This window comes from Gadus chalcogrammus, chromosome 12 (genome assembly GCF_026213295.1).
Source record: "Gadus chalcogrammus isolate NIFS_2021 chromosome 12, NIFS_Gcha_1.0, whole genome shotgun sequence".
Taxonomy (NCBI): Eukaryota; Metazoa; Chordata; class Actinopteri; order Gadiformes; family Gadidae; genus Gadus; species Gadus chalcogrammus.
The window spans coordinates 3019640-3047395 of NC_079423.1; the positions used below are offsets into that span (position 1 = coordinate 3019640).

General features: G+C 42.4%; 2 protein-coding genes and 2 long non-coding RNA genes across 8 annotated transcripts in view; 2 read left to right on the forward strand and 2 right to left on the reverse strand.

Annotated features, from left to right (window-relative positions):
* Positions 1–6: 6 nt before the first annotated feature.
* LOC130392731 (desmoplakin-B-like) lies at positions 7–5219 on the forward strand. Its single transcript, XM_056603242.1, has one exon. The coding sequence runs from the start codon at positions 63–65 to the stop codon at positions 4674–4676; it is 4614 nt and encodes a 1537-aa protein (XP_056459217.1). The 5' UTR covers positions 7–62; the 3' UTR covers positions 4677–5219.
* A 7017-nt stretch (positions 5220–12236) lies between these two features.
* The window catches only part of tbc1d7 (TBC1 domain family, member 7), a 34774-nt gene continuing 19254 nt past the window's right edge, over positions 12237–27756 (forward strand). The window contains exons 1-2 of one of the 5 annotated variants that reach the window (XM_056603414.1): positions 12237–12484; positions 14739–14856. The gene's annotated coding sequence lies outside the window, so the exon portion shown is untranslated. Of the gene's footprint in view, positions 12485–12963; positions 14857–17852; positions 18390–27756 lie in introns of those variants that run through there. The other 4 variants (XM_056603415.1, XM_056603411.1, XM_056603413.1 and 1 more) reach the window with 4 other exon arrangements.
* LOC130392894 (uncharacterized) lies at positions 14547–15112 on the reverse strand. Its single transcript, XR_008897064.1, has 2 exons — positions 14976–15112; positions 14547–14900 (listed from the first exon to the last, which is right to left on the reverse strand). It is a non-coding gene; the product is annotated as an uncharacterized LOC130392894 (long non-coding RNA).
* Positions 16271–16901, reverse strand: LOC130392893 (uncharacterized). Its single transcript, XR_008897063.1, has 3 exons — positions 16764–16901; positions 16503–16672; positions 16271–16405 (listed from the first exon to the last, which is right to left on the reverse strand). It is a non-coding gene; the product is annotated as an uncharacterized LOC130392893 (long non-coding RNA).

Consider the following 27756-nt stretch of genomic DNA (forward strand, 5'->3'; position numbering starts at 1 on the left):
AATTCGCTGCCATTGGTTACACTGATCGCAGCACAGCCAAACCTCTTTCCGTGTTTGAAGCCATGAAGAAGGGACTTGTAGACAAGAAAACTGCACTAACTCTGCTTCAGGCTCAAGAATCTGCAGGAGGCATTCTTGACCCAGTGAATAGTATTTTCCTACCCAGAGATATTGCGGTAAGACATAAACTCATTGATGAAGAGCTAAAACGCTCCTTAATCCAACAGCCCGAGTGTTACGTGGACCCAGACACTGAAAAGTGTGTAACCTATGAGTCATTGAAGAGAAGGTGCAAGACTGAACCGGAAACAGGTCTTCTGCTTCTGCCTATCTCTGAAACGCAAGATCCCAAGAGACTAATCTTTGATGGTATCCGCAAGCCAGTCACAGCACAGCAGTTGCTTGATTGCGAAGTATTAGACAAGCCAACATTTAACCAGCTTTTGAAAAAGGAGAAAACTATGCAGGAGGTATCTACGGCTAAGAAAGTCAGTCTTAAGGGTACTGGGGTCATAGCTGCTGTGATAGCTGGAGATCGAGGCAAAATGTCCTTTGCAGAAGCCAAGAAACATGGACTCATTCCAATTGATAGTGCTAACAAGCTTTTGGAGGCCCAGGCTGCCACGGGCCACATCATTGATCCTGGAACCAATGAGAAACTGACTGTCGTGGAAGCATGTGACAAAGGGGTGGTTGCTAAGGAGGATAGAGAACGGTTGTTAGCAGCAGAATACGCTGCCGTTGGTTACACTGATCGTAGCACAGCCAAGCCTCTTTCCGTGTTTGAAGCCATGAAGAAGGGTCTTGTGGACAAGAAAACTGCACTAACTCTGCTTCAGGCTCAAGAATCTGCAGGAGGCGTTCTTGACCCAGTGAATAGTATTTTCCTACCCAGAGATATTGCAGTAAAACGTAAAGTTATTGATGAAGAGCTAAAACGCTCCTTAATCCAACAGCCCGAGTGTTACGTGGACCCAGACACTGAAAGGGGTGTTACCTATGAGTCATTGAAGAGAAGGTGCAAGACTGAACCAGAAACAGGTCTTCTGCTTCTGCCCATCTTTTTAAAGAAAGACCCAACCAAACAAATTTTTGAGGGTGTCCGCCAGCCAGTCACAGCCCAGCAGTTGCTAGATTGTGATGCACTTGACAAACCCAGTTTCACCCAGCAATTTACTGGGAAGATATCGGTTCTGGAAGTATCTACAAACAAAAAGTATACTTTTGAGGGGACTGAACCGATAGCTGAAGCTATTGCTGGAAATCAAGGCCAAAAGTTCTTTGCAGAAGCCAAAATGAAAGGTCTCCTTCTCGAGGATTGTGCAAATATTCGACTGGAGGCCCAGGCTGGTACAGGCGACATTATTGATCCTAGAACCAATCAGAAGCTGAATGTAAAGGAAGCATGTGACAAAGGGGAGGTTGCTATTGAAGCTAGAGACAGGTTGTTAGCAGCTGAATCTGCTGCGATTGGCTACATTCAGCGGACCACTGCTAAGCCTATTTCGGTGTTTGAAGCGACGAAGAAGGGAATTGTGGACCGAATGCAGACCGAAAAGACCACAATTGAACGGCTGGAGACAGAGGAGAAAACTGTTACATTGGTGTCTACAACCAAAAAAGTCAATCTTAAGGGTACTGGGGTCATAGCTACTGTGATTGGTGGAAATCAAGGCAAAATGTCATTTTCAGATACCAAGAAACAACATCCTGAGGATTACATGGACACAGAAATGGAGAAGAGTGCTATCAATGAGTCTTCGAAAACATGGTCCAAAACTGAATCTCACTCAACCTTATTACGGCTTCCTATTTCCAAACAGCAAGACTCAACCAAACTTATCTTTGATGGCATTCGTAAGACTGTCACAGCCCAGCAGTTAATGGATTGTGGTGTTCTGGACAAGAAAACCTTTACCCTACTGTTGGAAGGAAAGAAAACTGTTTCTGATGTCTCTGTGGACAAGAAATTGCATCTGAAGGGGACAGGATCTATCGGGGGAATAGCTGCTGGACCTCTTGGAAAAATGTCCTTTACAGAGGCTCGGAATAGGGAAATAATTTCTGCAGACAGTGCAATCTTTTTACTGGAAGCTCAAGCTGCCACAGGCTACATTATTGACCCCAGAACAGATCAAAAGCTAACTGTAGAGGAGGCTTATTCTAAAGGAGTCATAGACCCTCATGATAGATCAAGACTGTCAGCAGTTGAAGCAGCTGCTCTTGGGTATCAGGACCCAAATACATCTAAGCTTCTGACAGCAAGCCAGGCCATGAGAAAGGGATTAATTGACAAAGACACAGCTCTGCGAATTCTACAGGCTCAGGAGTCTGTTGGAGGTATTCTAGACCCTTTCTTAGGTGTGTTCCTACCCAGGGACATAGCTATGGATCGGAATATTATAGATAAGGAATTGTACAATGTCCTTAACTCAATCCCAGATTGCTTTCTTGACCCAAACACACAACATAGAACTAACTATGCGTCACTGAAGAGAAAATGCAAGCTAAATCCCACTACAGGCCTCTTGCTTCTCCCTGCCCCCCATAACCCATTGACAGTCCAAGGTCTTAGAGGTAAAGTGTCCTTATCAGACCTGGTAGATGCTAACCTTCTGGAAAATTCAGATGTAGAAAATATAAGGGAGGGTATATTGACCATCCAGGATATTGAGCAACGCCTGCAATCCTATTTAAGGGGGTCAACCTGTATTGCAGGGGTCTATGATGAGACAAGCAATAGGGTTATGCCTATATATGAGGCCATGAAAGAAGGACTGTTAGCTCCTGGCACCACACTAGAGCTCCTAGAGGCACAAGCTGCCTCAGGCTTTGTGGTCGACCCTGTTAAAAATATTAACCTCACTGTCACGGATGCCCTCAATAGAGGACTGGTAGGGCCAGAGTTTAAAGACAAGCTATTATCAGCCGAGAGGGCTGTGACTGGCTATAAACTGCCCGACTCTGACAAAATGATGTCCATCTTTGAGACCATGGAAAGAGGTCTAATGGAGAGAGGCCTTGGTATACGCTTGCTTGAGGCTCAGATTGCCAGTGGGGGAATAATTGATCCCATACACAGCCATCGTATTGACGTGAATGTAGCCTACAAGAGAGGCTACTTTAATGCAGAGATTTACCAGATTCTAGCTGATGAAGGGGATGACACTAAAGGCTATTGTGATCCTAACACAGATGAAAAACATACTTACATGGAGCTCAAGCAACGCTGCATATTTGATGAGAACACAGGCCTTATCTTGTTGCCTATCCTGGACAACAACGACCAACAGCATTCCACTCAGAGAAACACTCTGAGAAAGAGGAGGGTGATTATTGTTGATCCAGATACTAACAGAGAGATGACAGTACGGGAAGCACTTAACACAGGTCTAATAGACTATAATACCTATATTGAGTTATCCATGCAGGAGTGTGAGTGGGAGGAGATCACCACCACTTCACCAGATGGGTCTTCCCGAATGTTGATTGTTGACAAGAAAACTGGAAAAGAGTATAACATCAGTGAGCTACTTGAACAAGGTGTAATTGATCAATCAATATATGAGCAGTACACATCCCAAAGCATTTCCCTCAATGAGTTTGCAGCCATCATCGGCGGAAAGAGACAAAGATTTTCAAAATTATCATTATCTTTGTCATCCTCATCATCATCACTTCTAAATCAAGGCAACCCGGGAGACACAGTCACATCTGCTAAATGTTCTTCAATTTCAACAAGGCCTTTATCACAACATTTTGGAAAATGTACCACAACAAGAACTACAACAGTTTCAGGATCCAGTAGTATTGTCAGCAGAGAGGTCTCAACCTCAGCAGAGACCCTGAAGCACTTATCCGGTGTTTCTGTCATTGTAAGCTCCACTGATGAAACTATTGGTGAACAGGAACCTGTAGGAGCAATCTTCGATGCAGACAATCTAGAGAAGGTACCAATTTTGGAGGCTCGGAATCGTGGCATTGTGGATTCTATCACTGCGCAAAGAATGCTTGAGGCCCAGGCATGTACTGGAGGCATTGTTGACCCCAGTAATGGTCAGAGGCATGGAATCAAGGAAGCCTGTGTTTTGGGCCTGATAGATGACAAATTGGCCCCCCTACTTAAGTCAGCCGAAAAAGCATATGTTGGATTTGAAAATGTGAGGGTTAAAAGTAAGTTGTCTGCTGCGGAGGCCATGAAAGAAAAGTGGCTGCCATATGAGGCAGGCCAGAGGTTTATGGAATACCAATTTGTGACAGGGGGACTCTTTGACCCAGAACTAGGTTGTAGGAGAACTATAGAAGATGCCCTGAACATTGGTTGGTTAGATGAAAGCACAGCCCGAAAGCTTCAAGACTCAAGACGCCATTCAAAGAACCTAACATGCCCCAAGACCAAATTGAAGATCTCCTACAAGGAGGCACTGGATAATTGCTTATTGGAGGAGACAACTGGGGTCCGGATGTTGCAGGCATCTAGCATGTCCTCTAGAGGTATCAGCAGTCCCTATAGTATCTCTTCTGCCCCGGGATCAAGGACATGCTCTAGGAGTAGCTCACGAGTGGCTTCCCGTAGGAGCAGTGTAGACCTAGGCACTCCCACCTCCTCAGTATCTAAACAAATTAGTAGCACCAGCTACAGCCTGTCCTCTTTCTCTTCCAGTTCTGCTCTATAGGGTTAGGGTTTGAATTAAATACCATTCAGTTTCTATACAATTATACTTCTTAACCTGGCCTCATTAATACATAAATACGATACATGCATACATTCACATTATGAGTCCTTTGTAACCTAGAAATATTAAAATGATTGTGTGTAGTCTAAGAATACATGGCTAATGTTTGAACATTTTAGCTCTTGAGCTGCAGCATTACATTATTATCTTTTAAATCAAAAGGTAAGAAAGTTCAAATAAAGTGCATGCTTAATAATAGTTTCTCTTAAACTGAGTTTAGGAATTTCTTATTGTTTGCATATCAATTATTTTCAGGGGTATTTCTCGTATGCTTCATGTTTTCCTTTCAATGTTTGGGAATTGGTTATGATGGGTAACATATTTTTGTGCAAATCTGAAATTAGCAGATTTTCGTCTTAATTAAAGGATTTTAAGTGTGGCTCTTTCTGATATTGTCGTTTAGTGTAGATCTATTTTTTAACTCTTTTAGTGTAGGCCCTATTGCTTCTGATTTTGTAACTATGTTCTATTACAAAATAAAGATCTGTCTCTTTGAATATTGGCTTAATTGTTGGTATTATAAGTTACGTATTTTTATACTATATATTTTTTTTTTAACGATCTAATAATTTGATCTAATCGTTCAAATGATTGCTTATCTTTAAATGACCGATTAAAAATACTATGGGCGGGGGTGTCTTGCACGATTTGGCAGGCCAATACAATGACTTGCAATTATATTAGCGTCAATAAAATGTGGTATTTTTTGAAGATGTGAAAGCAAAATATTAGTTGGGTTAGATAAGTAAGGTAAGGTTCAAGATTCAAGATGGTTTTATTGTCATATGCACAACAATTACAGAGCAGTCGCTGGCAATGAAATTCTTTAGTCTTGGGCTCCTCCAACAGTGCAATATAAGAGAACATAAGGTATATGAGAAACACAAGTAGGGAAGCTGAGACTTAAATAATAAAAAAGATATATAATAATAATAGTAATAATAAGTATAATAATAAGTAAGTGTATAAGAGGAACACAAGTAGGAGAGCAGGGACCTAATTGCAAAACTAAATAAATGTAAAATGTAAACAGACGTGTTTATCCAGATGTCGACTGGTATAAAGTGGCAAGTTATAAAGTGTCATAGTGGTGAGCTAAGTAGGCCTAGCTTAGGAGTTCAGTAGTCTTATGGCCCGTGGGATGAAACTGTCCCTGAGGTTAATAGTTTAGGTTAGAAATGTTTAAATTTAGACTAAGGGTAAATTAAGGTTTGAGATGGTTTAGGTTAGGTATTAGGTAAGAGATGGTTATGGTAATTCGGGTTTAATCACTTGCGTTTACATTAATCATTGTTCAGTTACTTATGAGAATCCTTCGCCATCATAGGAACAATGAACTCACGTCCTGAAGGCAGTGTCACCAGAGCCCGTCTACGAAGAGCCTGGGCACTTCCTATACGCCCCATTGTACCGATCTTGGTTGTAGTTCCATGAGACATCCACTGGGGGTGATCGCGGGCGAGTCCAGATTGAATGGGAGTCTATGGGGCTAGACGGCTAATTATGCCTCTTTCACCTGCTTGTCGTTGAAATATCGCAAATTTGATTGTAGATTCCGCAAGTTCAATATAGATTATAGTTCAAAAGTCAAATGAATGAGTACTTATGTCCTTTCGATTTCTTACAGTTTGGGCCGTTGTTGGCCATACACGCTAGCATTCTGCTAATGAATGCTGATTGGTCAGGGACGGACTTGCGACTGATTACGACCAGAGAGCCCTCTTGACGGCATCTGAAGCTGAAGCGCAATCAGAAACGTGTTAACTTAATTTTTGCGTACTGTATTTATATTTTCCTGCAGGCCCTTTTATTTTTTAGATAGTATGTATGGTGAGTACATCGGCATAAATGGAATTTCTTCCATTTCTTGTGTTCAATGTTCAATGTGTTATATACATGGTAGGTACGGTATGACCACCTTAAATAATAGCCTACAGTCAATGTCCCGCTCAATATCATTTCATCTGTCATTGTCTATTTTTCGAAAATGCCTCGTAAATGTGCTATGATAAACTGCACTAACAGTGGAAACGGATTGTCCGTCTTTTCGTTTCCCAAGGACAGAAAAAGGTAACGTTCTTGCTTGCTCCTGTATGAATGGTCCTAGGCTACCTGAGGCTTCACCTGGGGCCTCATGCACATCAGAGACACACTAATGAACAATTAACACACCTTGCAATTATATGGGTGGCTATAAAAGCATGCGCAATGGATGAAGAAAATTGTTTTAAAAATGGCTGCGTTAGCGTTGTTAGAGGACATCGCAAATGGTCAAATCCGAAGGGCGCTGGAGACGCCGGGGCCGACGGAGGAGACGCCGGGGCCGACGGAGGAGACGCCGGGGCCGACGGAGGAGACGCCGGGGCCGACGGAGGAGACGCCGGGGCCGACGGAGCAATCCGTGCGCTCTCCTTGCTTGTCTATTCAAAAATAAAAAATGTAAGTTAATAAACACGAGTCAAAGACTTTAATATCCTGGCATCTTTACGCACGACTTATGTGTATTGCAAGCAGCCTATCGTATGACCAGTAGGCCTATAATTACAGCATTTATGACTTCAGCATATTTACCTTGGGGATGATCTGTGTCCCCTTCATGGGCTCCCACCACTCCGGTGAGAGCTGTGTCACCGATCAAAGCGGCCACTCTCAAATCGAAGGGGGAGAGTTCCCCCACTCCCGTCCCCCCACCTGTTGCGGTCACGCTTCGGCGGTGGGCAGAAACCCTCCGCTTCACCTCCACCTTGAGGTCTGACCACTTTTTTTTAATTTCAGAGTGTGTGCGCTGCTGAGACCCCACTGCATTGACGGCCTCGCAAACACGCTCCCACTCACTTCTCTTTTGTTTTGCATTTATCCCTGTTGACAGGGTTCCAATAGCATATGCTTGCGCATTTCTACCTCGTGGAGCAAAATCTCGAGCTCGGACTCCGTGAAGTTTCGTTTTTTGCCTCTGTTCATGGTGCCAGGTGATCGGATTAAGAGGTGAATCTCAGGTCCAGAGGCCTATTTAAATGAAATTGCATATTCAAATGAGGGCGTGGACAGGGAGGAGTTTGGCACCTCGGCATGTGCGCTCAATTCCACGTTGATTGAGATGCACAAAAGAAACGTGCTTGGATCCATGCGTTCGCACACTTTGATACATCTGAATTTATTTGTGCGTAAGACAGTTTCTGGGTTTTGGCGTACGCCAAGTTTCAGTATGAAATCCACGCAAGTCTTAGTACATGAGGCCCCTGGGGTCTCATTTATAACCATTGCGTACGCACAAAACGGGGCTGAAATTGGCGTACGTGACTTTCCACGGCAAGGTTGTGATCTATAAAAAACCAACTTGACGGGAAAATGTGCGCAGCCCTAAGCAAACTCTGACCCATGCGTACGCATGGTTTGGAGGAAAAGGAGAATTGGCGACACAGATGGTGTGGTGGTGAACTGATGTCAGACCGAAGAATTGTAGAGTGAGAAGAACGATTATGTTTTATCATCGCCCTTCATAAATTTAATTTCAACCCGTATCATGCGTTAAATCCTAATCAGAATAATTTAAGTCAACTGCGTTATTTCTCAGTTATAACTCCAGAAACATCTCCTTGGAATAGAAAAAAAAAAATTCTATATTTAATCCCGTCACTCCATACTGTCCACTGACGGCGCGACTGCATGGAATAAAGCATCTGTCCAACATGTGTCAATAACATAATATATTTATGTGACACTGTAAACACATAATCAAATGTCAATTAAATCCCAAGTGTGGAAAACCAAGCCACACTCCTCATCACAATCGTTGTCCGTTACTCTTGATGCTTTTCATGACAAATCAGGCATTAAAAAGGGGTTATGTTCAAGAACATTTTACGTGGGTGATTACAAACTGATTATCCAAGGTGTTCTCGTCAGTCTTATTACCGTAACCCTATAAATGCAGAGGTGAGCGCCGTGGTAATTCTGCACCATAGGCACATCTGGCGGACCATGCAAATGGCAGGATTCGGAGGGAGAGGGTATTTAGGGACCATAACGATTTATTGGTAGGCTACATAAAAATATGTAACTCTATGTCTTTTTTAATTCTAGGACTGTGCGCTCCGTGCTACTGACAGAGTTCACTGCTGCAGCAACATGTTGCCACTCACTCTGCTTTTTGTTGTTTGCGATCCCAATCCCGTGACCGCCGAACAAAACTACCTTTTGGGCCTCCATCTCACCCACAAGTGTCTCCACTTCAACCTCTGTGAAATTTTGCTTTTTTTGCTTTTCTCAGTACTTGTGCCATTGTTTCCGACAAGACATAATACTTGCATCTGAGGCCCCGTCCACACGAAGCCGATTTCATGGCGAAACCGCAAAGGTCTTGTACGGTTCGGCCTTCCGTCCACACGAAGCCGGCGAATCCGCTGACCGAAACCGCAAACTTCTGAAACCACCCTCGGAGGTGATTTCAAATCTACCCGGTTTCGTTTTGGATTCGTGTGGACGCCTGAAACCGACTGAAACCGTAAACCATGACGTCATCGCCCCACCCCTCGACCCTCTAGCCAATGACTGTTAAGCCCGCGGAGTCTCAGAACTCACAACAACAAGGATTTCTGTAGCAGAAGCAGCGCCCCTTATGGGCCTGGAATGTGTACTACAGCGTTTCTACAGATCTACCCGGTTTCGCTTGGCTTCGTCTTTACGGAGATACTGCGAAACCGGATAGATCGAAACCGTAACGGTTTCGCCTGTTTCGGCTTCGTGTGGACGGGGCCTAAGTCTGTTTTATATGCAGATCGAATTCATGAGGTCATTTGCATTGACCATTTATGGTTAAAAAGGGGCGTGTACAGGGCGGAACGTGAAGCTGATTCAGCTGCGCACACTTGTAGGCACTCTGTGATTTATAAAGCAAAGATTGCGTACGGTGTGCGTACGCAGGGTTTTATAAATCTGAATATTTTTTGGCGCACGCAAAACTTGGCTTCTGGGCGTACGCACATTTTTAGTGACGATCCCACGCACAGTTTTATAAATGAGACCCCTGGTAAGGAAAGTTGCGCTGGAGCCCGGGTAATATCGCACATGGCTTATTCAAGTTGCGCGCTAGAAATTCTCTAAAGTGTCGAGACTCAAGCACTTAACTTACCTTAACCGATTGTTCCATACAAATTGTTAGTTAACGATTTAACAACTTCAACATCTCCTATTACAGTCGTTATTTTTTTTTGTAGGACTTGGGCTAATGACCTTGCACAGAGGGAAAACCATCTACACCACTTGTCATTGATTTCTATGCATTCACTGATCTTTACAGATGGGTTTGTTTTAAGCCATTGAATATAATTGCTCTGCCCTGCAACACATTATAAGCTACACATGTTTGTTAAATGAGAAATATGGTCTGGGTCACATTGAAACAGTAGCAGTTGTATAACAGTAATTACACAAACATTATACCAACATTGCAACAGGCAAGTTTATTCAAACATCACACTAACAAGAACACAATAAGAACAGTAACTAATAGTAACTAATAAAAAAAAAAGAGAAATGATTTAACAACACTGAACATATTTACTGAACAGAGGCAGGGGAAAAGGACAGAGGAAGAAGACTTGTCCGTTGTCACAGCATCAAGGTCCAACTGTAGAGATCAAGAAGGGAAGAGGCATGAGGAGGAGTACAACAGAACACTGCTCTCTAGGAGATTGTTTACTGATGTAAACTAAATTGATGCAGTCTTAAAATTATGATTCTAATACAGGTTTCTATTTCAGGAGAAAGAAATGGCTCATAATCGTTGCTAAAAAAAAAGCTTTATCATCGGCACTAGTGAGGATTAGAATAAACACTCTCTGTAAGTAACATATATTATGTAAAACATTCGCGCATTTCTTTTTTTTTACATTAGCTCACTAAAACTCTAACTAGGGTATTAAGCAAAAAAAAAAAAAGCCTTACCTCCAACAGCTGGTGTTATCGTTGCGGGATAAGGGAAGTGCTTTAGAAACTGCCGTAAAGCAGAACCTCTGACAGTATGACAATGTGTGACGTCATCGCATGTTTTTAACGCCTTTTTAGAACAGATACATGACCTTTGAAAATTCAATATTCAGCTGAGTTTATTATCTTAGCCCCACCTTTTGAACGCAACTTTCAAATTACTTGACAAAAAATTACATCGTGAGAAAAGTGGATTCAGAGGATAAAACCCCATTGGCTCCCATTCATTCTGGACTCACCTGCGAGCGCCCCGCGTGGCCAGAGATTATTACTGCAACCAGTCCAGAAAACCGGAACTAACCAGCGAGTGCCCATTCTCCTCATATTAGACATTCTCTGGTGTCACGAAGATGTTGCTCAACAAACGTTGTGAAATGGTGATAAGCTAGGAAGATCACAACACAAAGATCAAGAAAACACCATGATATGACAGTCAATTGTAAATGAAAGAATTGCATACCGTACAGCAGGGGTTTTCAAAGTGTGAGAGAGTGAGCCCCCCCTCAGAGAAAAAAATTCAGCTGAGCCCCCCCCCCCCCAATTTTTTTTTTTCTAAAGACCTGTGTTTTGAAAGCTATCTTAATTATTTTACACATTTTAAACATCTCTGATCATAATTTAAAAACATTTGAAACATATTTTTTAAACATTTGAAACATATTTTTTAAACATTTTAAACATATTTCTGAAACATTAAAACATCTTTGTGCGTTTTTAAACACATTTCTTAACACAATTTAACCTTTTATAAATACATTTGAACATCTTAATCTGTGTAAACTGCCAGTTTGCACAGATTCATTCAGGGTCCCCGACTCTGAATTTTCAGAGTCGAATCAGATCTGCTTTTTCAGTCCAGAGATTCGACTATTCGGCGGGGTTTGTTTACCGGCGTTGTTATGGTGACCTAAATTATTATAAGCAACTGAAAACGATGCCGGTTTGAAACTAAAACTGTGATTCTGAAAAAAGTATAAATGCTATCAAAATTCCGTTTCGATAGTATTGAAGATACAAGTGTGTAGATTTGTTTAATGGTTTGAACGATGGTAAACGGTTGAAAAATGAATGAGTTACGATGTCTAGAAGTAGGTGTATCAGAATGGGCTGACGTCTTCAATGAAAACAGCTGAAAACGAAGCGGTACGAAACTAAAAATGTGATTCTGAAGACATTTTAAATGATATCGAAATTCTGTTTAGATATTATTGAAGATACAAGTGTGTAGATTTGTTAAATGGTTTGCACGAAGATAAACGGTTGAAAATCGATTTAGTTAGGTTACTTCTACAGTTGAAGTACGATTGATGATTTGAATCATCGACTTTCAGGTTTTTCTTCGGGTCTATTTTTTTCACACGTCGCGCCCCCCCTGAAGAACTCTGGCGCCCCCAGGGGGGGCGCGCCCCACAGTTTGAAAACCACTGCCGTACAGTATTGACCCACATTCCAGTCCAGTAGATGGCGGTAGTGCACCTTAAAGCTGGTGTTGACACCGCCAATGATCAATAAGAAGAAGAACTTTCCCTCGGCAGTCTTTAATAAGGAAAAACAGTAGAGTCTATCTACGCCATAGTTTGTTTGGGTCGTGTGGAACATCAACGCTCAGGATGTGGTTTACGTGGTTTCCTATTTCTTGTTAAATTGAATATAGTCGGATGTTTTCTAAATTGCCTAAAAGCACTTGCAGACCGGCTGACCGAAGCCAAAGAAAACACAACACCCAACTGGAAAGATTGTATAGCAAACCACAATAAAAGGTAAGCCCATATTATAGGACGTGCTATATTGTGATCAGTAGGCTACAATGGGATTTGTAGCCTACTGACACATGACTGCTGTCCACTACAGTCCTGTGGCAGGACTAAAGGAATCTCTGTAACTGGTACAATTTAATGAAATCTTGGAGAAAAGTAATTGTAACTAGAAAATGCATTTCCTGCAGAAAATGCGGTGAGTGCTGTAGTAAAAAGTGAGGTTGAAAATATTTTTTAATAAAGCCACATAGATTAAGACATAAAGAAACGTTAAATGGCTAAAATCAAGTGAAGAATTTAAACAAAAGTTCAAAAGCCTAAATGGAGTTAACAAGGTCAACATGCACACCATTTAATAAAATGTACAGCTGAATGAAAAGCGCAAAGCATTGCAGAAATGTGAAATTAATTTAACTGAAGAAGTGTGTGTGTGTGTGTGTGTGTGTGTGTGTGTGTGTGTGTGTGTGTGTGTGTGTGTGTGTGTGTGTGTGTGTGTGTGTGTGTGTGTGTGTGTGTGTGTGTGTGTGTGTGTGTGTGTGTGTGTGTGTGTGTGTGTGTGTGTTTGAAAGAGAATAGCGAGCCGGCAGTGGTGGACGAAGTAAACCAATTGTGTACTTGAGTAAAAGTACAGTTACATTGCATTGAATATTACTCAAGTAAAAGTAAAAGTATTCACCTCATTTTTTTACTTGAGTAGAAGTACAAAAGTATCTGCCTTCAAAAATACTTAAGTATTAAAAGTAAAAGTATTTTTTTTTTTTTTTACTATCACATCAAAACCCCTACTTGAACAGGTGAACAATGCTTTACATTTGCCTAATCAAACAAACAAATAATATTAATGATCTCTCTCAATGACCACACCACCTTGTGCTTCCAGCTCCAGCGTGACTTTGCAATTCTACAATCAGGACGACACCTGAGGTGCGTTCAAGTTCAGCGAACATAGGCGAACGTTCGCAACGAACGCGTTGACATTAAACAATTAATTTTGAACGATTTTTGAACACCGTTCTAAACAAACTTTAAACGAAAAAAATGGATACGAAGGCCATGGTATTAGCGGCAGCCTCCATGTTAATGGAAGAGTTTACAGAAGAGGGTTTGCAAGTGGTCGACCTCGTTGAAAGCCTACTGCAGACAACCAGTACGGACAATTCAAGAATAGAGGGCTACGTCACCGAAGTTGTACCCACTTACTGCGATATAATGTTCAAATCGCATTTTAGGATGCAAAAGACAACAGTTGAAGTAAGGGTGTAGATAGGCTATATGAAACGTTTTATCTATTGCTTTCTGTGTAGGAAAGGAGTAAATGATTTCAATATAGTTTAGTTTAATGCCATGGCAACGAATGTCACGTAGCCGAAGAGAGCACCGCGATCCATCTCTGTTTGTGGAGAACTACCTCTTCAGACAGTTTGCCTATGTTCGTAAACGTTTGCTTGCTTATGTTCGTTTAACGAAAATGTTTAAAATCGTTCGAACGTTCGCCTATGTTTGCGATTCTGAACGCACCTCTGTTGTTAACTTCAGCAGATAATCGCGCGCTGGGCGCTGCCGCTTATTGGTTATAGTCGCGATACACTTTGACCTTTTTGGTATTTTATTAAAAATAAAAAAGGAACGAGTGTTTCTGTAAATGTAAAGAAGTGAAAAGTAATAATTTTCGCTTTAAATGTAGTGAAGTAAAAGTATAAAGTCTTACCAAATAAATGTACTTGAGTAAAGTACAGATACATGGAAATGTTACTTAAGTACAGTAATGAATTACATGTACTTCGTTAGTGTCCACCACTGCGAGCCGGTGCTTGCTACGTTTACATGATGACGGTTTGAACAGAAGACGCAAAAGTGGCGTCGCGTCTTCATTTTTTATTCCGCGTTTAGACGAGCGTTTTCGGGAGGAAATCTGCGTGCATACGTTGACACCAAAAGTGTGGAATTTGATTGGGTATGCAGTGTTTCCCCCAGTAAATGTCTCAGTCAAGGTGGTAAGCAGTCGGTGGTGTTGTTGGCCGAAAAATTTTGGGGGTATTTTGCTCAAAGATGCCAGTACGCATGAATGAAATAAACGACTGTTTATTTCCATATAAATAAACAACAGTAGGTACAAATGTTGTGCAAACATGCAGACACTACAAAATAAAATTAAAGAAAAGTGCAAATTAAATACAAATAATGGACAATACACTTAACTTTTGTATGCAAATTCAACTATTTACAGTTCCTTTTTTGGATCTTATTTGCGGCACAGCTGACAAGAGGCATCAGTGCATGCAATTCTGCGTGGCTGTGCAAAGAACAGTTCCAGCGCCCTGCTGTAATTGAACTTAGACACTGGTGGGCCATTGATGCTGATCTTCATGCAGGCTGTAAGTCTCTTGCCCTGCAGCCTGTTTCGCAGGTCTGTCTTTATCTACACATAAAGTCAATGTTGTATATTTAATATTTTAAATTTTGAACTAAGATAGTGAGAAGATGATGGGCTTACCCTATTCATGGCAGAAAAATCTCGCTCACAATTGACACTTGCCACTGGTATCGTGAGCGCGATCGCTGACAGAAGGGACAGGTTTGGATACAGCTGATGTAGCTCATCATACTGAGATGTCATTGCCTTCATTATTTCCAGTTGGGATTTGTCCTGATGGATGAAAACAATTGGTCAATGTCTGACTGATATGCATTAACATATACAAACAACTTAATAGGTTTTAAATACTCACTTTTAATATTCCAGTAGTCACAAGCACTTTGAAGCTTTGCCACTCATGGAGCAGTGGCGTCTCTTGAATGACCTGAAACTGCTTCGCCAACATCTTAAGGTCCGAGATGGCCTGACCCTCGTCAGCTTGTGGACCTGGTGGTCCCAGAGCGTTGAAGGCACCCAGAATGCTCACTTGCTGGAACCTCAGCTCCAGGTGTTCCACAAGACGGTCGATGTAGGGGTCCATGACCTATTAAACAGTGGACGTGAGAAAATAATCATTAATGATAGATATATTTAAAAAAATATTCTATATATTCATCGTTGAGCTTACCTCGTTCTGAAACTTTGTCCAAAACCTCCCGGTGGATGTGGGCTGACCTCTGTCACGTCTCACCCTCTCTTCCTCTGCGTCAATGTTAAGGTTGTTGACCTTTTCATTGACCTGAGCCAAAAAGTAGCCCTCAGGTTGCTTGTCACCTGCTGCCTTTATTTGCCTCAGTGTCTCAATTGTGACAGGAACCTAAAAACACATGCAAATCAAACATCATTTTATTTTTAATGACTAACTGACATGCAATTATTAAGAAATTGAAATAAACATCAGTTGAAAAAACATGACAACTTACATGGTTCTTAATTGCCATGAAGTTCACATTTTCTTTTTGGAATAATTTGGAGAGCCGGGCCAGGTGGGGCAGGATGTCAGCCTGGAGATGTACAGCTGCAACAAATCTGTACGTTGCACAGTATGTGTATAACCCTCTTGCCACCGGGTCCTTCTTTAGATCTGCCTCCTCCGCAAGTGTTGCAAGCACTGCAGGCAGATTCCGTTGCAGATTGGAAATGGCCTTTTCTTGAGACAGCCACCTAGTGTCCTTAACCTCCTGGGGATGGCAATGTGAGGTGATTAATGGGAGAATCATTTAAATGCATATTGCTATAAGGAACTCGATGTTAAGTTGTTTCTCTTACTGTCACTTTGAGGGCGGCTACTTGGAGAACACTGGCAGCTGCTTTGAGGGCACTAGTGCGGTTTGCACTATTCCTAAAATAAAGATGAAGATCTTGCAGGTGCTTTCTGAAGGTCTTCATGTAGGGCACTCCATCTGCAGCATCCTTGCAAGCGAGGGCGAGGCGATGAGCAGCACAATGCACTGTCACTAATCCTGGCCAGGTGTCGGCCAGTAATTTGGCTGTGCCATTATGTTTTCCTAAATTAAAAACATTAAAAGTTATAGATTAAGGCAAACTTGTTCATTATAGTCAACATTAAATTCAAAGTAAATTTTCTTCATTCATTCACTCTACCGGTCATGACTGCTGCTCCGTCCGTGCCAAGGCCATAAATCCGATCCTGAGGAATTCCCTTTTCTATAATGACCTCCTTCACTGCCTCGGCAATGGTTCTTGCCATGCCATCTGGTATGGATACCAGATCCAGGAACTGGCAGAAGAGCTGCCCTTCTTTGTCAGTATACCTGAAATGTGTATAACATCATTAAATTTGATCCTGTTTTTATTACACAGAGAGGACATCACAAGGCGCTTAAGAGGTGACAACTACTCTACCTGACATGAATGTCCAGTTGTTTTAAGACATGTCTGTGGACTCATCTATTTCCAGGCCTACAGCCTTTGAGGTTTTGATTGCTGCTGAAATGGGCTCGTCCACCACTTCGGCCAAAATCTGCAGCATGTCGTCCACAATTTTGTGGGACCTGTAGTTTGGACCTGTAGTTTGTTAATTTTACCAAAAGTATGTCATAACTACATTCATACTCAGTCATCAGTCATAATACATTCATAATGAAAAATCTTACCCTCAATTTGGAAAAATATTCGCAACCTAGAAGGTCTGCCAGATCAAGCAATGCAGGGTAGTTGGTGTGGTGTGCAATCTCGTGCTTGACAAGCCAGTAAAGGCATTTAAAACCACCAATTATGGCCTCATGCTCCATGTTGACAATCGGTTGAAATGCCTCACTGATTGACAGACCTAATTAAGAAATATTCAATAAGTTGTATAATAAATTATTAATAATAATAATTATTATTATTATAAAAGAAATAAAATATTCTTAGTTTGTTAATTCATTTATCATTTAGAAACACTTACTTTTGCTGGTTTTGGCTGTGATGGCCACACATGCAGAGTGGTTCTTGGACGTCATGTGCTGATCCAAGGCATGACGTCTATAGTTCGTGCATGGGATTTCTATGAATGGCCTTTGAGTAGGGCCGCGTGTTGCTGATTGACGGTTAGATCTACATATTCTGCAGAACATCCCTAGGAATGACGCATTGACTCGTGATTTAATAAGCCCTACAATGTTATAATCAAAATATTAATTAATTAATAATAAATAAATAAAACTCACCGTGTTCGGTATGATACAGCCAACTGGCGTATTTTTGGTCCATAGCCCACTCCGTGTTCCATCCACTAACTCTGTGTTTAGAGGATTGCTGTGGATCCGGGGGTGGGGGGGGAGGCGGAGGAGGTGGTGCCGACGACGGCGAAGTTGGCCTGCTTCTTTGCATAAAGAAGCCCAAAATTTTGGGCTGTCTTTTGCCATCCATTGAGCTAGGCTATATTGGCCTATTGCAAGATAAAACCATGTACTGTTTCAATAACTGTAGCCTATGTTTTCAACTTTTTTTAAATTCGAACGTAAAGTTAAGTTTAGTCTTGAATTTAAGAGTATTCTTGAATTTATGAGAGTTAAGGTTAATAATGATCTTACCTTGTTGCTTTAAGCCGGTTTTTAAGAAAAATCAAGCTGATGGTTGATTGACAGTTTGTGGAAGATGACAGTTTGTGATGTCGGATTCCGTTCAAATTAACCACCTATTCATTGTGGACGGCAATCAGGTGCGCATGCGCACCTGATTCTGTATGATTTAAAATGTACGCAAATAAGCATAATTCTTTGTGCCTTTTTTACGTAAATGGTATGCCACATAAGCCTTTACGTTACATATCATTCATGGACCAATTAAAATCGAGATATTACTAGACATTTACGCAGCTTAGGCCAACGTCATTACGTTGGCTATGCTCATTCACGTTGCGTTACCGCCGCGGATTTTTAAGTCAACATTGCAGCTGCCGTGTCCGTGCCCGCAGATATTTCAGACTGGAGGTCACTGGATTACTATCGTATTGCTTATTTCTACAGCCAGGGAGTCAGATTGGTGAGTCAGAAACATTTTTGGGGTTTATTTAATAATAAAGTTGGATGAATTGATACCGAGTGCAATCCATTCTGCATTTTATATTCAATTGAGCAGTTGTGTTTTCATTGTTACTGACGGACAAACCTAAGCTCTGCAATGTGGATAAATGGTTACATTCTGATGCTGGACAGGTCCATGGGGCATATGCTACTGGTACTTTATCTATTAAGATAAAGTTTATGGAGTGGAGTTGCCATCAGTTATGCTGTAGTCCTACATAATGATGAATGCTGTCTTTTATTTTTAAGTTGAATAGAAGTAGTACCGGTAGTTTGAATCGGCAAAGGTTTGACTTGTTGCCTTACGTTTTTTCGGCCCTCTGTGTGAGGGAGGGGTCCGTTAAGTCGATGGATGCGATGTTTAATAATTTAGTCCAAACTACAGTAGGCTACGGGCAAACCTGAAGTCACCGTCGTGACATTTCATATACGTGTGTGTGTGTGTGTGTGTGTGTGTGTGTGTGTGTGTGTGTGTGTGTGTGTGTGTGTGTGTGTGTGTGTGTGTGTGTGTGTGTGTGTGTGTGTGTGTGTGTGTGTGTGTGTGTGTGTGTGTGTGTGTGTGTGTGTGAGTGAAAGGGAGGAACTTATTTGAAATCGGCCGTGCGTGCCTGTTTGTTGTTTATTGTTTTTGATTTAACAATTTATAGGTTTAGAGAAATCTGGCTTTCAGAACTCAGTGCCTACCCACTCACTGACCTCACCGCACGTCACTGGCGGTAGATTGACAGGTGACTATGATAGACTGCAACAATATATTCAACCACCAGATGTCCCCGTCTCAATTACACTCAAAAAACTTTATTGGCACGACTAATGTTGTAAACAGTATTACCTGAGTATTACGAATGCCATTTTTTTTTCAACTTTTTTTTTTTTTTTTTTTTTCAATACATTGGTAGTCAAGGCGGGGCCCTAGTCTTGTTAAGGCGGCCGCCTTAACAAGATAGTGCTGGGGGAAACCCTGCGGTATGCATTTCAGGCGGATAGGTGGTGCTGTGATGCACTATCGCACAACACCGCCATGTCTGAGCGCATGTGTAGAATATTCCTTCTGCTCTTATCTGCGCCGCGAAAACCAAAACAGAATTGATCCGTTGTAAGTAGGGATGCACTGATATGAAAATTTTGACCGATACCGATATCCGATTATAAAATTGCTGTTACGGCCGATGACCGATATTTACCGATATCGATATTGGTATAAAAACAAGTTTCTATGATGATTTTGTCTACTGAAGAACATGTAAACACTGTGAGTATGAAAAAGTAATTTATTTTTCATATATTTGATATATCTATATCAAATAATACATCACGGCCAAAAGCTGTGTGCGCGTCCAGACGATATAATGAATCACAAAGGACTTCGTCGGGTTCTCCGACGTCTCTGGTTCTTCCACTTCCACATCAATCTGAAGTAGACGCGATCGTTTGAGATTCATAATAACCTATCGTCTGGAGGCTCACACAGCTTTTGGCCGTGATAATATATATTATATATTATATGATATAGATATCTATGTATAATATGGGTTTCTAAGAGCCATTGCGATACATCCACCGTAAACAGAGCGCATGGTACCGTGGCTACAAGCTGCTCAGGGCCAGGTGATAATATTATATATTAGATGATATAGATATCTATGTATAATATGGGTTTCTACGAGCCATTGCGATACATCCACCGTAAACAGAGCGCATGGTACTGTCAGTGGCTACAAGCTGCTCAGGGCCACACCCCCACCCCCCTCCTTGACCTGCCTTGACACGCCCACCGTATACAGAGCGCATGGTAGTGGCTACAAGCTGCTCAGGGCCACACCCCCACCCCCCTCCTTGACCTGCCTTGACACGCCCACCGAAACAGCGCGTTTGGGGGAAGCTCAATGTGCGACTGTTTCGGAGTGAATGTAACTGCACCACGGCTGAATTTCGGGGACGTCTTTGAATACTGTGTTTGTGGCCCACTAATACCTATATTAAAGCATCATAAAATAAAATGGCATGGGATCTTTAAATTAAAGAGCCTGTGATGATCTTTCATTTTGAAAATAGACCATTCCCAACCTATCTGTATGGATAGTTTTCTTCTAAAAACAAAACATCCCTCGGAATCATCTTGGCTGTTAAGATAAGGCGTCCCTGTTGCCAGATTGGGAACATTTCCAGCCTGATTTGGCTACTTTGAATCACGTTAGGCTGGAAAAACAGGACATATGCCCAATCTGGCAACACAAACCGAAACTAGACATAGACCTACTCGCGCTCACACATGTGCTCGCTGTTGCCTCGTGGTTGCTATGACTACAGCCAGAGCTGCAGCACAAAACAGCCAATCACAACTGTCCGACGTACAGCCAATCACAATGTACGCCCATTCAAGCGTACAGCCAATGATATTGTGTAACGTAATCAGCAGACGACGGACCCCGAGCCGATCTGGAAGCCGAGCCGATATGGTACTTACACCGTGTCGGATTGACTCGGCTGCCAGATCGACTCGGGGTCCTAGATGCCCAATCATGACACACTTCCTGTAAACGCTGTCTTTTAAATGCGCATGCGCGTTTCATTCATTCCCATGTTGTTCCCAAATATTAACAATCTCCTTTTTGTTTTCTAATCTATGAATAATAATCAAATGTACAAATTATTGTTGCCTATACTTGGGTCATATATAAAAGAAGAATCGGTTAACTCCATTCACTGAACGGGGCGATCCACTTTATTTCTCCCAACACAGTCAAAACAGCGACCCACACGCAGACACTTCCGTTCTCCTCCTTCAGAATAAGAGTCGAACGTTAGACCGTGCCTGCCTTGCGCTGAGTTGTTGACGGGGGGGGGGGGGGGGGGGGAGGTTGGACCGTGCCTGCCTTGCGCTGAGTTGTTGAGGGGGGGGGGCAGCCCGGGCAGCTGCACCGGTTGCACCGTCGATATTTACGCCATTGATTAATAATATCTTGACCATTAAATAAATGCCGAATCTGTAGGGCTGTGTTCAAAAAATCGATCCGCGATCTGATATAGATTCATGCTCAAAAAGCACGATATCGATCCAAAAATGTCTGGATCGATCTTTAATTAAAAAAATAAAATAAATATAAAAAATAAAAATAAAAAAAATTCAATTAATACTTGGATTTTTGTCTAAAATAAATACTTGATTCTTGACTCTTCTCTCTCTGTGTCCCTCTTACACGTACACAGATACAATCACAAACACATGGAGCTGTTTTGTCTATGGGACAGTATTTATTTGCATTATGTCTGTAAATAGATCGATATCGAATCGAATCGGATCGAATCGTGGATCGAATCGGATCGTGACCTTATGAATCGGAATCGGATCGATCCAGGAAATTCGGATCGATTCCCAGCCCTACGAATCTGTATCTCTCACAAAGAATATCGTCAGACAATGCCAAGGGATCGGTTCTGTCCCGAAAAACCCTCTGTCTCCGGAGAGACCCCTGTACGATAAGTGCGCCGAGGTCCATGGGAACACCCACAAATGGTGACGCCATTATCGGAGGAGGGGCTAGGAAGCTGCGCACGCCGATTTAAGTAGCCGATCTCCGGGTAGACTCGCTGAAAAGCTGCTCCCGACCAGGTTTGGTTGCGTGCGTAAGTCACCATGGTGATACAGCGACGCTTAAAGAGATCGACTTTCATGGTACAGCTAACCCAGGCTTTCAGCTCAACATACCTCGCTAACCCTCTAATCGAGCTTCGTAGTACAGGCCCCTGGATTGGGCTTCACGGGTTTGTTTACCGGCGTTGAGTGTTCCAACGGTTTATTAGGTGTCTAATAAATCGCTGTCTAATCAATACTTCATTCACTGCCTCTTCCGTGGTTATTACAATATTATGAATAGACTGCTCTGTAAAAAATAAATAATAATAATTATACCAGATACATTTTCAGTCGCACCGGTGCGCCCAAATAAAATATTTGGTCGCACTACCCCGAATTCTAGGCGCATGTAGGGCTGGGCGATATATCGATATTTAAATTATATCGATATTTTTTCAAACGCGATATGAAACGAGACCATATCGTCAATATCGATATAATTTAATTTGCGTTGAAATTACAGCACATTTGTAACCACTGAGAATTCGAACACCACTACAAAATCGCCCTATATAGTGCGCTATATCTGTCATAGGGAACGATTTCGAACACAGCTATGGTGTCCGCCTGCGCATTTAGCTCCGAGGAGCTTGTTTGCAAGCGAAAGACCAACGACTCCATAGTATGGAAATGGTTTGGATTAGGGATGCAAATTATCGAGTAATTCATTAATCGATAGTTGTTTCATCTTATCGATCGATGATCGATTAATTGATAAGCGGCAATTCTTCTGAGAAGCTGAATTTCCTTCTGAATGTGACACATTTAGGTGGTAATTCAACGAAGTCGTTTAATTGTTGTACTTTAAAATACTTCCACATATTGTGCATTTGGCGTCTTTGTCGTCATTAACCAACTTAAAGTGGCTCCATACTGCACTCCGTTTTGCCCTCTTCGTCGTGTCAGTGTCCCGCTTTTCGTTTGTCTTGTCCTGCCGTGTTCCAATACCCGTACTGTCCGTACTTACTAGCCAAAATTTGAGTACGCAGTACTCCAATTCAGATCCGGCGAAAAGAAGTATACTTCAAGGACCCGGATGCCGTACTCAAAACGGGCTAATCGTGAAGTGTGGATCGAAGGACACTCCCCGTACTCAACGGCAGCCTTCTTAGCTACGTAGCAGAAGAGGCGGAGCCAGGCTGAGCCAAAGTCGGCGCATTTTCCACATAGCCTGCATTAATAGAGTCATTTTGTAGTTTTTATAGTGTTTATAGCTTTTTATAGCTGCTAGGCGTAAATAGTTCACCGTTCAAAGCGGGATGTTTATTGCGGGGGAGGAGCCACGGCGGCAGTCGTGATCGTAATTTCCGGTTAGTGCACCACGGAGTACTCGATTTGGAACAGCACTCGCATCTGAAAAATTAACGTAGTAGCCAGTGCGGATAGTATACTTCCTTTAAGTATACTCATGGAAGTACGGGTATTGGAACACGGCACTGCTTTGCTTGTGTTCCCGCTTGTGTTCCCGCGTGTGCGTCAAGTACGTCTGGCGTCAAGTGCGCCCTCACGTGGACGGTTGGGGAATTACGGGTTAAAATGCGATTAATTGCAAGTAATTTATTTTAATCGAGTAATCTCTTATCGACAATTAATCGATAATCGATTAATTGTTTGCATCCCTAGTTTGGATATAAGTTGTCTGACGAATTACAAAATCACGTAATTTGTGGAGTGTGCTTAAAAACGGTCCCAACCAAAGGGTTGCAATTCTGTCCATAATATTCCGGAGGTGCACACAGCTTTTGGCCGTGACATTATATATTATAATGTACGGAGGCTCAATCGAGCTGATTTGGAATGTCTTGGTCTGTCACAAAGCATCTAAACTCCTCCCCTTACTCTGCCTGGCCCGCCCAGAGACGTTGGCCCGCCAATGAGACACGACCGTGCGAGCGCCACATGTGTGTGTGAACACACACACTGTAACGCAAGTGTTTCTTGTCGGTTCTTTGACGTCTCATGTATTTCCTCAACGAGACTGTATTGGGGGTTATCTGAGCCATGTTTGAGAAGGAATTGGGGGAAAGGAACTTTGGCTTTGACTCGCTGAAGTACATGAACTGCGACATGCCTCCCGTGGGTTCTAGAATATTTACAGAACACGGCTAAAGGCTATGTGGTACCGTGGCTGCACGGCAGAATTTCGGGAACGTCTTTGAATACTGTGTTAGTTGCCCACTAATACCTATATTAAAGAATACATAAAATAGCATGTCATGTCCGCCCCCCCCACGCAGTCGTTACGGTTCGTAATATTTTGGAAGCGCACAAAGCTTTTGGCCGTGATGTTATATATTATAATGTTCTCTAATACGAGGCGGAGGCAGTGTATAGTCCACGGTTTATTTAACCATCAAACTATTCAATTCCGAACGGTAGAAATAGTAATATCAAATCTGCGCACGGAGCGCGCACCCCCCCCCCCTCGACAAATATCGATATTTATCTTATATCGATATTCTGCTTGAAGATATCGAGATATGACTTTTGGTCCATATCGCCCAGCCCTAGGCGCATGTGTGCCCAAATTAGGCGCACTCTGGAGCCCAGCAGCTGGTTGCACCAGCAGAACGTAAGGTCCCACTTACGCTACGTTGAACGTAAATCACCCAAACGTTCGACTTTACACTACTAAAAAAATAGCAGTTGCACCAAGCAGATAGTTTCAACGTAACACTAAGTTATAACTTTTCTTTTACACCTCCCCTCTAGCTGGTGTAAGTTCCATACTAACGATAAAGAACCGTTAAAAGAAAAAAACGTAAAAAGATTTCAACACGCAGGGTAAAGATGGCTATTCGTTTTGAGCAATGGGAAGAGGAGTTTCAACGCGGTTTGCGTCGGGAACAGATTGTCCGTGACCGTATCGATCCATTTCTTTATTATGATGTCGAATTATATGCACGATTTCGGTTTTGCCGGGCGGAATATTATATTTATTTATTTATTATAAAATCCGCCATTAAATAGCTTAACCTCACGCCTATACCGTCCAAGCATTTTTTAGAGAATAAATGACAAACTGTTTTGTTTGCCCTCTCATTTGGGTGCTAACGCGTCTTCACTCGGATAGGGTGGAAACTTGCCGGTATTTCCTGTTTACATTGTTAGCTGTAAATGATTGGCTTGAAATTATCTAAACGTCATTAAAAGCGACACCGGTACAATTTATGCACTACTAGTAACGTTACAACTTAAGTTATGGTGGTGCAACCAAAATTTAGAACACCTTTTAGTTTGACACTAGCTACGTCGAGCGTAGGGTTAAGGCGGACTTTACACCCAAACTTATGATCGGCTTTACGTTCTGCTGGTGCAACTGACTGCTGGTCAAGTGTCGATACGTCATCCGTAAGCGCAGGACCCCGAGTTGATCTGACAGCTGAGTCAGTCACTGTCTCTGTTCAGTAATACTAAATAATAATAATAATAATTCATTGAATTTATTTAGCGCTTTTCTAGACACTCAAAGACGCCTACAGTGAAGGGGGGGGGGGGGGGGGGGAACCTCACTAACCACCACCAGTATGTTGCACCCATTTGGGTGATGCACGGCAGCCAATCGGCGCCAGAACGCTCACCACACACCAGCTTGAGGTGGAGAGTGAGGGATGAGGTGGAGAGAGGGAAAAGAACATTTAAACACTATCGACCATAATTAAACACTAACGATCACATTTAAACACTATCGACCACAGTCCACATGCAAACACTATCGACCATATTTAAACACTATGGACCACATGTAAACCCTATCGCCCACATGTAAACCCTATCGCCCACATGTAAACCCTATCGCCCACATGTAAACCCTATCGCCCACATGTAAACCCTATCGCCCACATGTAAACCCTATCGCCCACATGTAAACCCTATCGCCCACATGTAAACCCTATCGCCCACATGTAAACCCTATCGCCCACATGTAAACCCTATCGCCCACATGTAAACCCTATCGCCCACATGTAAACCCTATCGCCCACATGTAAACCCTATCGCCCACATGTAAACCCTATCGACCACATGTAAACCCTATCGACCACATGTAAACCCTATCGACCACATGTAAACATGTAAACCCTATCGACCACATTTAAACATGTAAACCCTATCGACCACATTTAAACCCTATCGACCACATTTAAACACATACGAACAAACAAACAAATACTGTCTGTACATATCCTGTACATTTCGTAGAAAGACTCCTGTAAGTTTATTAGAGCTGCCAGAGCAGCTTGACGGTCTGACGCATGGAATAATCCAACACGTTTGTTTATTTCCCTGTACTGGGGCATGTATGTGACGTAAACGCGTACGCGACGTCAGCAGATCTGGGCAGAGTTTTGCGTCTTGGCAGTGTAGACGGAAACGCTACGGCGGAGCGTATTCAAGTTTTCCACTCTGGAGGGTGATTTTTGCGTTTTTAAGTCCCAAAAACGCTGTCACTGTCTAAACGAAAGGCACTTCCGCACTTCAAATAAAATATTTTGTCGTTTTTACTAGGGCTGGGACGACGCGTCGACGTAATCGATTACGTCAACGCATAAATTACGTCGACGCGAAAAATGCGCGTCGATTTAAAAAAAAAAAAAAAAAAAAAAAAAAAAAAAAATTAGATGGGCGGCACCGGAGCGTAGTAGCAACGCGAGTGGCTCCCCAGACTTTCATAAGTGCAAGGCGCCAGGCACTCGTTCCTCCAAGTATGGGAATTATTCAATGGAAACGATTCCTTGATATGTCGTCTTTGCAAAATGACTTTCCATTCTAGCACCACGGCAATTCACCAGCACCTGAAGAGGCGCCACCTGGTAGCAGCTGCAGATGACCGAGCACCGTAGAATTGCATTACTTTGAACTTTTATTTTGGAATTTAAAGGCAATAAACATGTATTGAAATGTTAAGGAATTCATATTTTATGTAAATCAACATGTATAAATTGCTATTAGTCAATTAATGGGGAGATAATCGATAATCGAATCTAATCGAAATCGAATCGGACTGAAAAAATGAATCGTTAGATTAATCGATGCATCGAAAAAATAATCGCTAGATGAATCGTTTAAAAAATAATCGTTTATCCCAGCCCTAGTTTTTACCCACAAGCGTCCTTGTGTAAAGGCCCCGTCCACACTAACCCGGGTAAATGCAAAAACGCACATCCGCAATGAAAACGATCTCCGTCCACACTATCGTTTTCATATCTTTTTTGGGAATGTTTTGCATTCAAATTAGTACATTGTACAGAGAGTTCATCATTTGCACTTCACCTGCCATTTTTTTGATGAGCGTCTCGGTCTCGAGCGCAAGCTTGTGGCAGCGTCATGGCAGTGTCATGGCAACCGAACGTCATCGTTTCCGAAAGCCTCCGTTTACTCTGTCCACAATACAACGCGAACCCAGCGTTTTGACATTTATCCACCTCAGCGATCGTTTTCGAAAAGTATCGTTTTCAGTGTCGGAATTCTCCTTTTTAGTGTGGACGGCAGGGCTAAACAGATAATATTTATGCTTTCGTAGATTTACCTGGGTTAGTGCGGACGGGGCCTAAAAGAGGCCCAATAGAGCGGGAAAACCTGCCCAATCTGGCAACATTGCCTGAACGTCCTCCAAAATTAGCCCAATCCGACGGGGAAAACCGCCCAATCTGGCACCACTGCTGAACGTCCTCACGCCCCAGCGTCAACG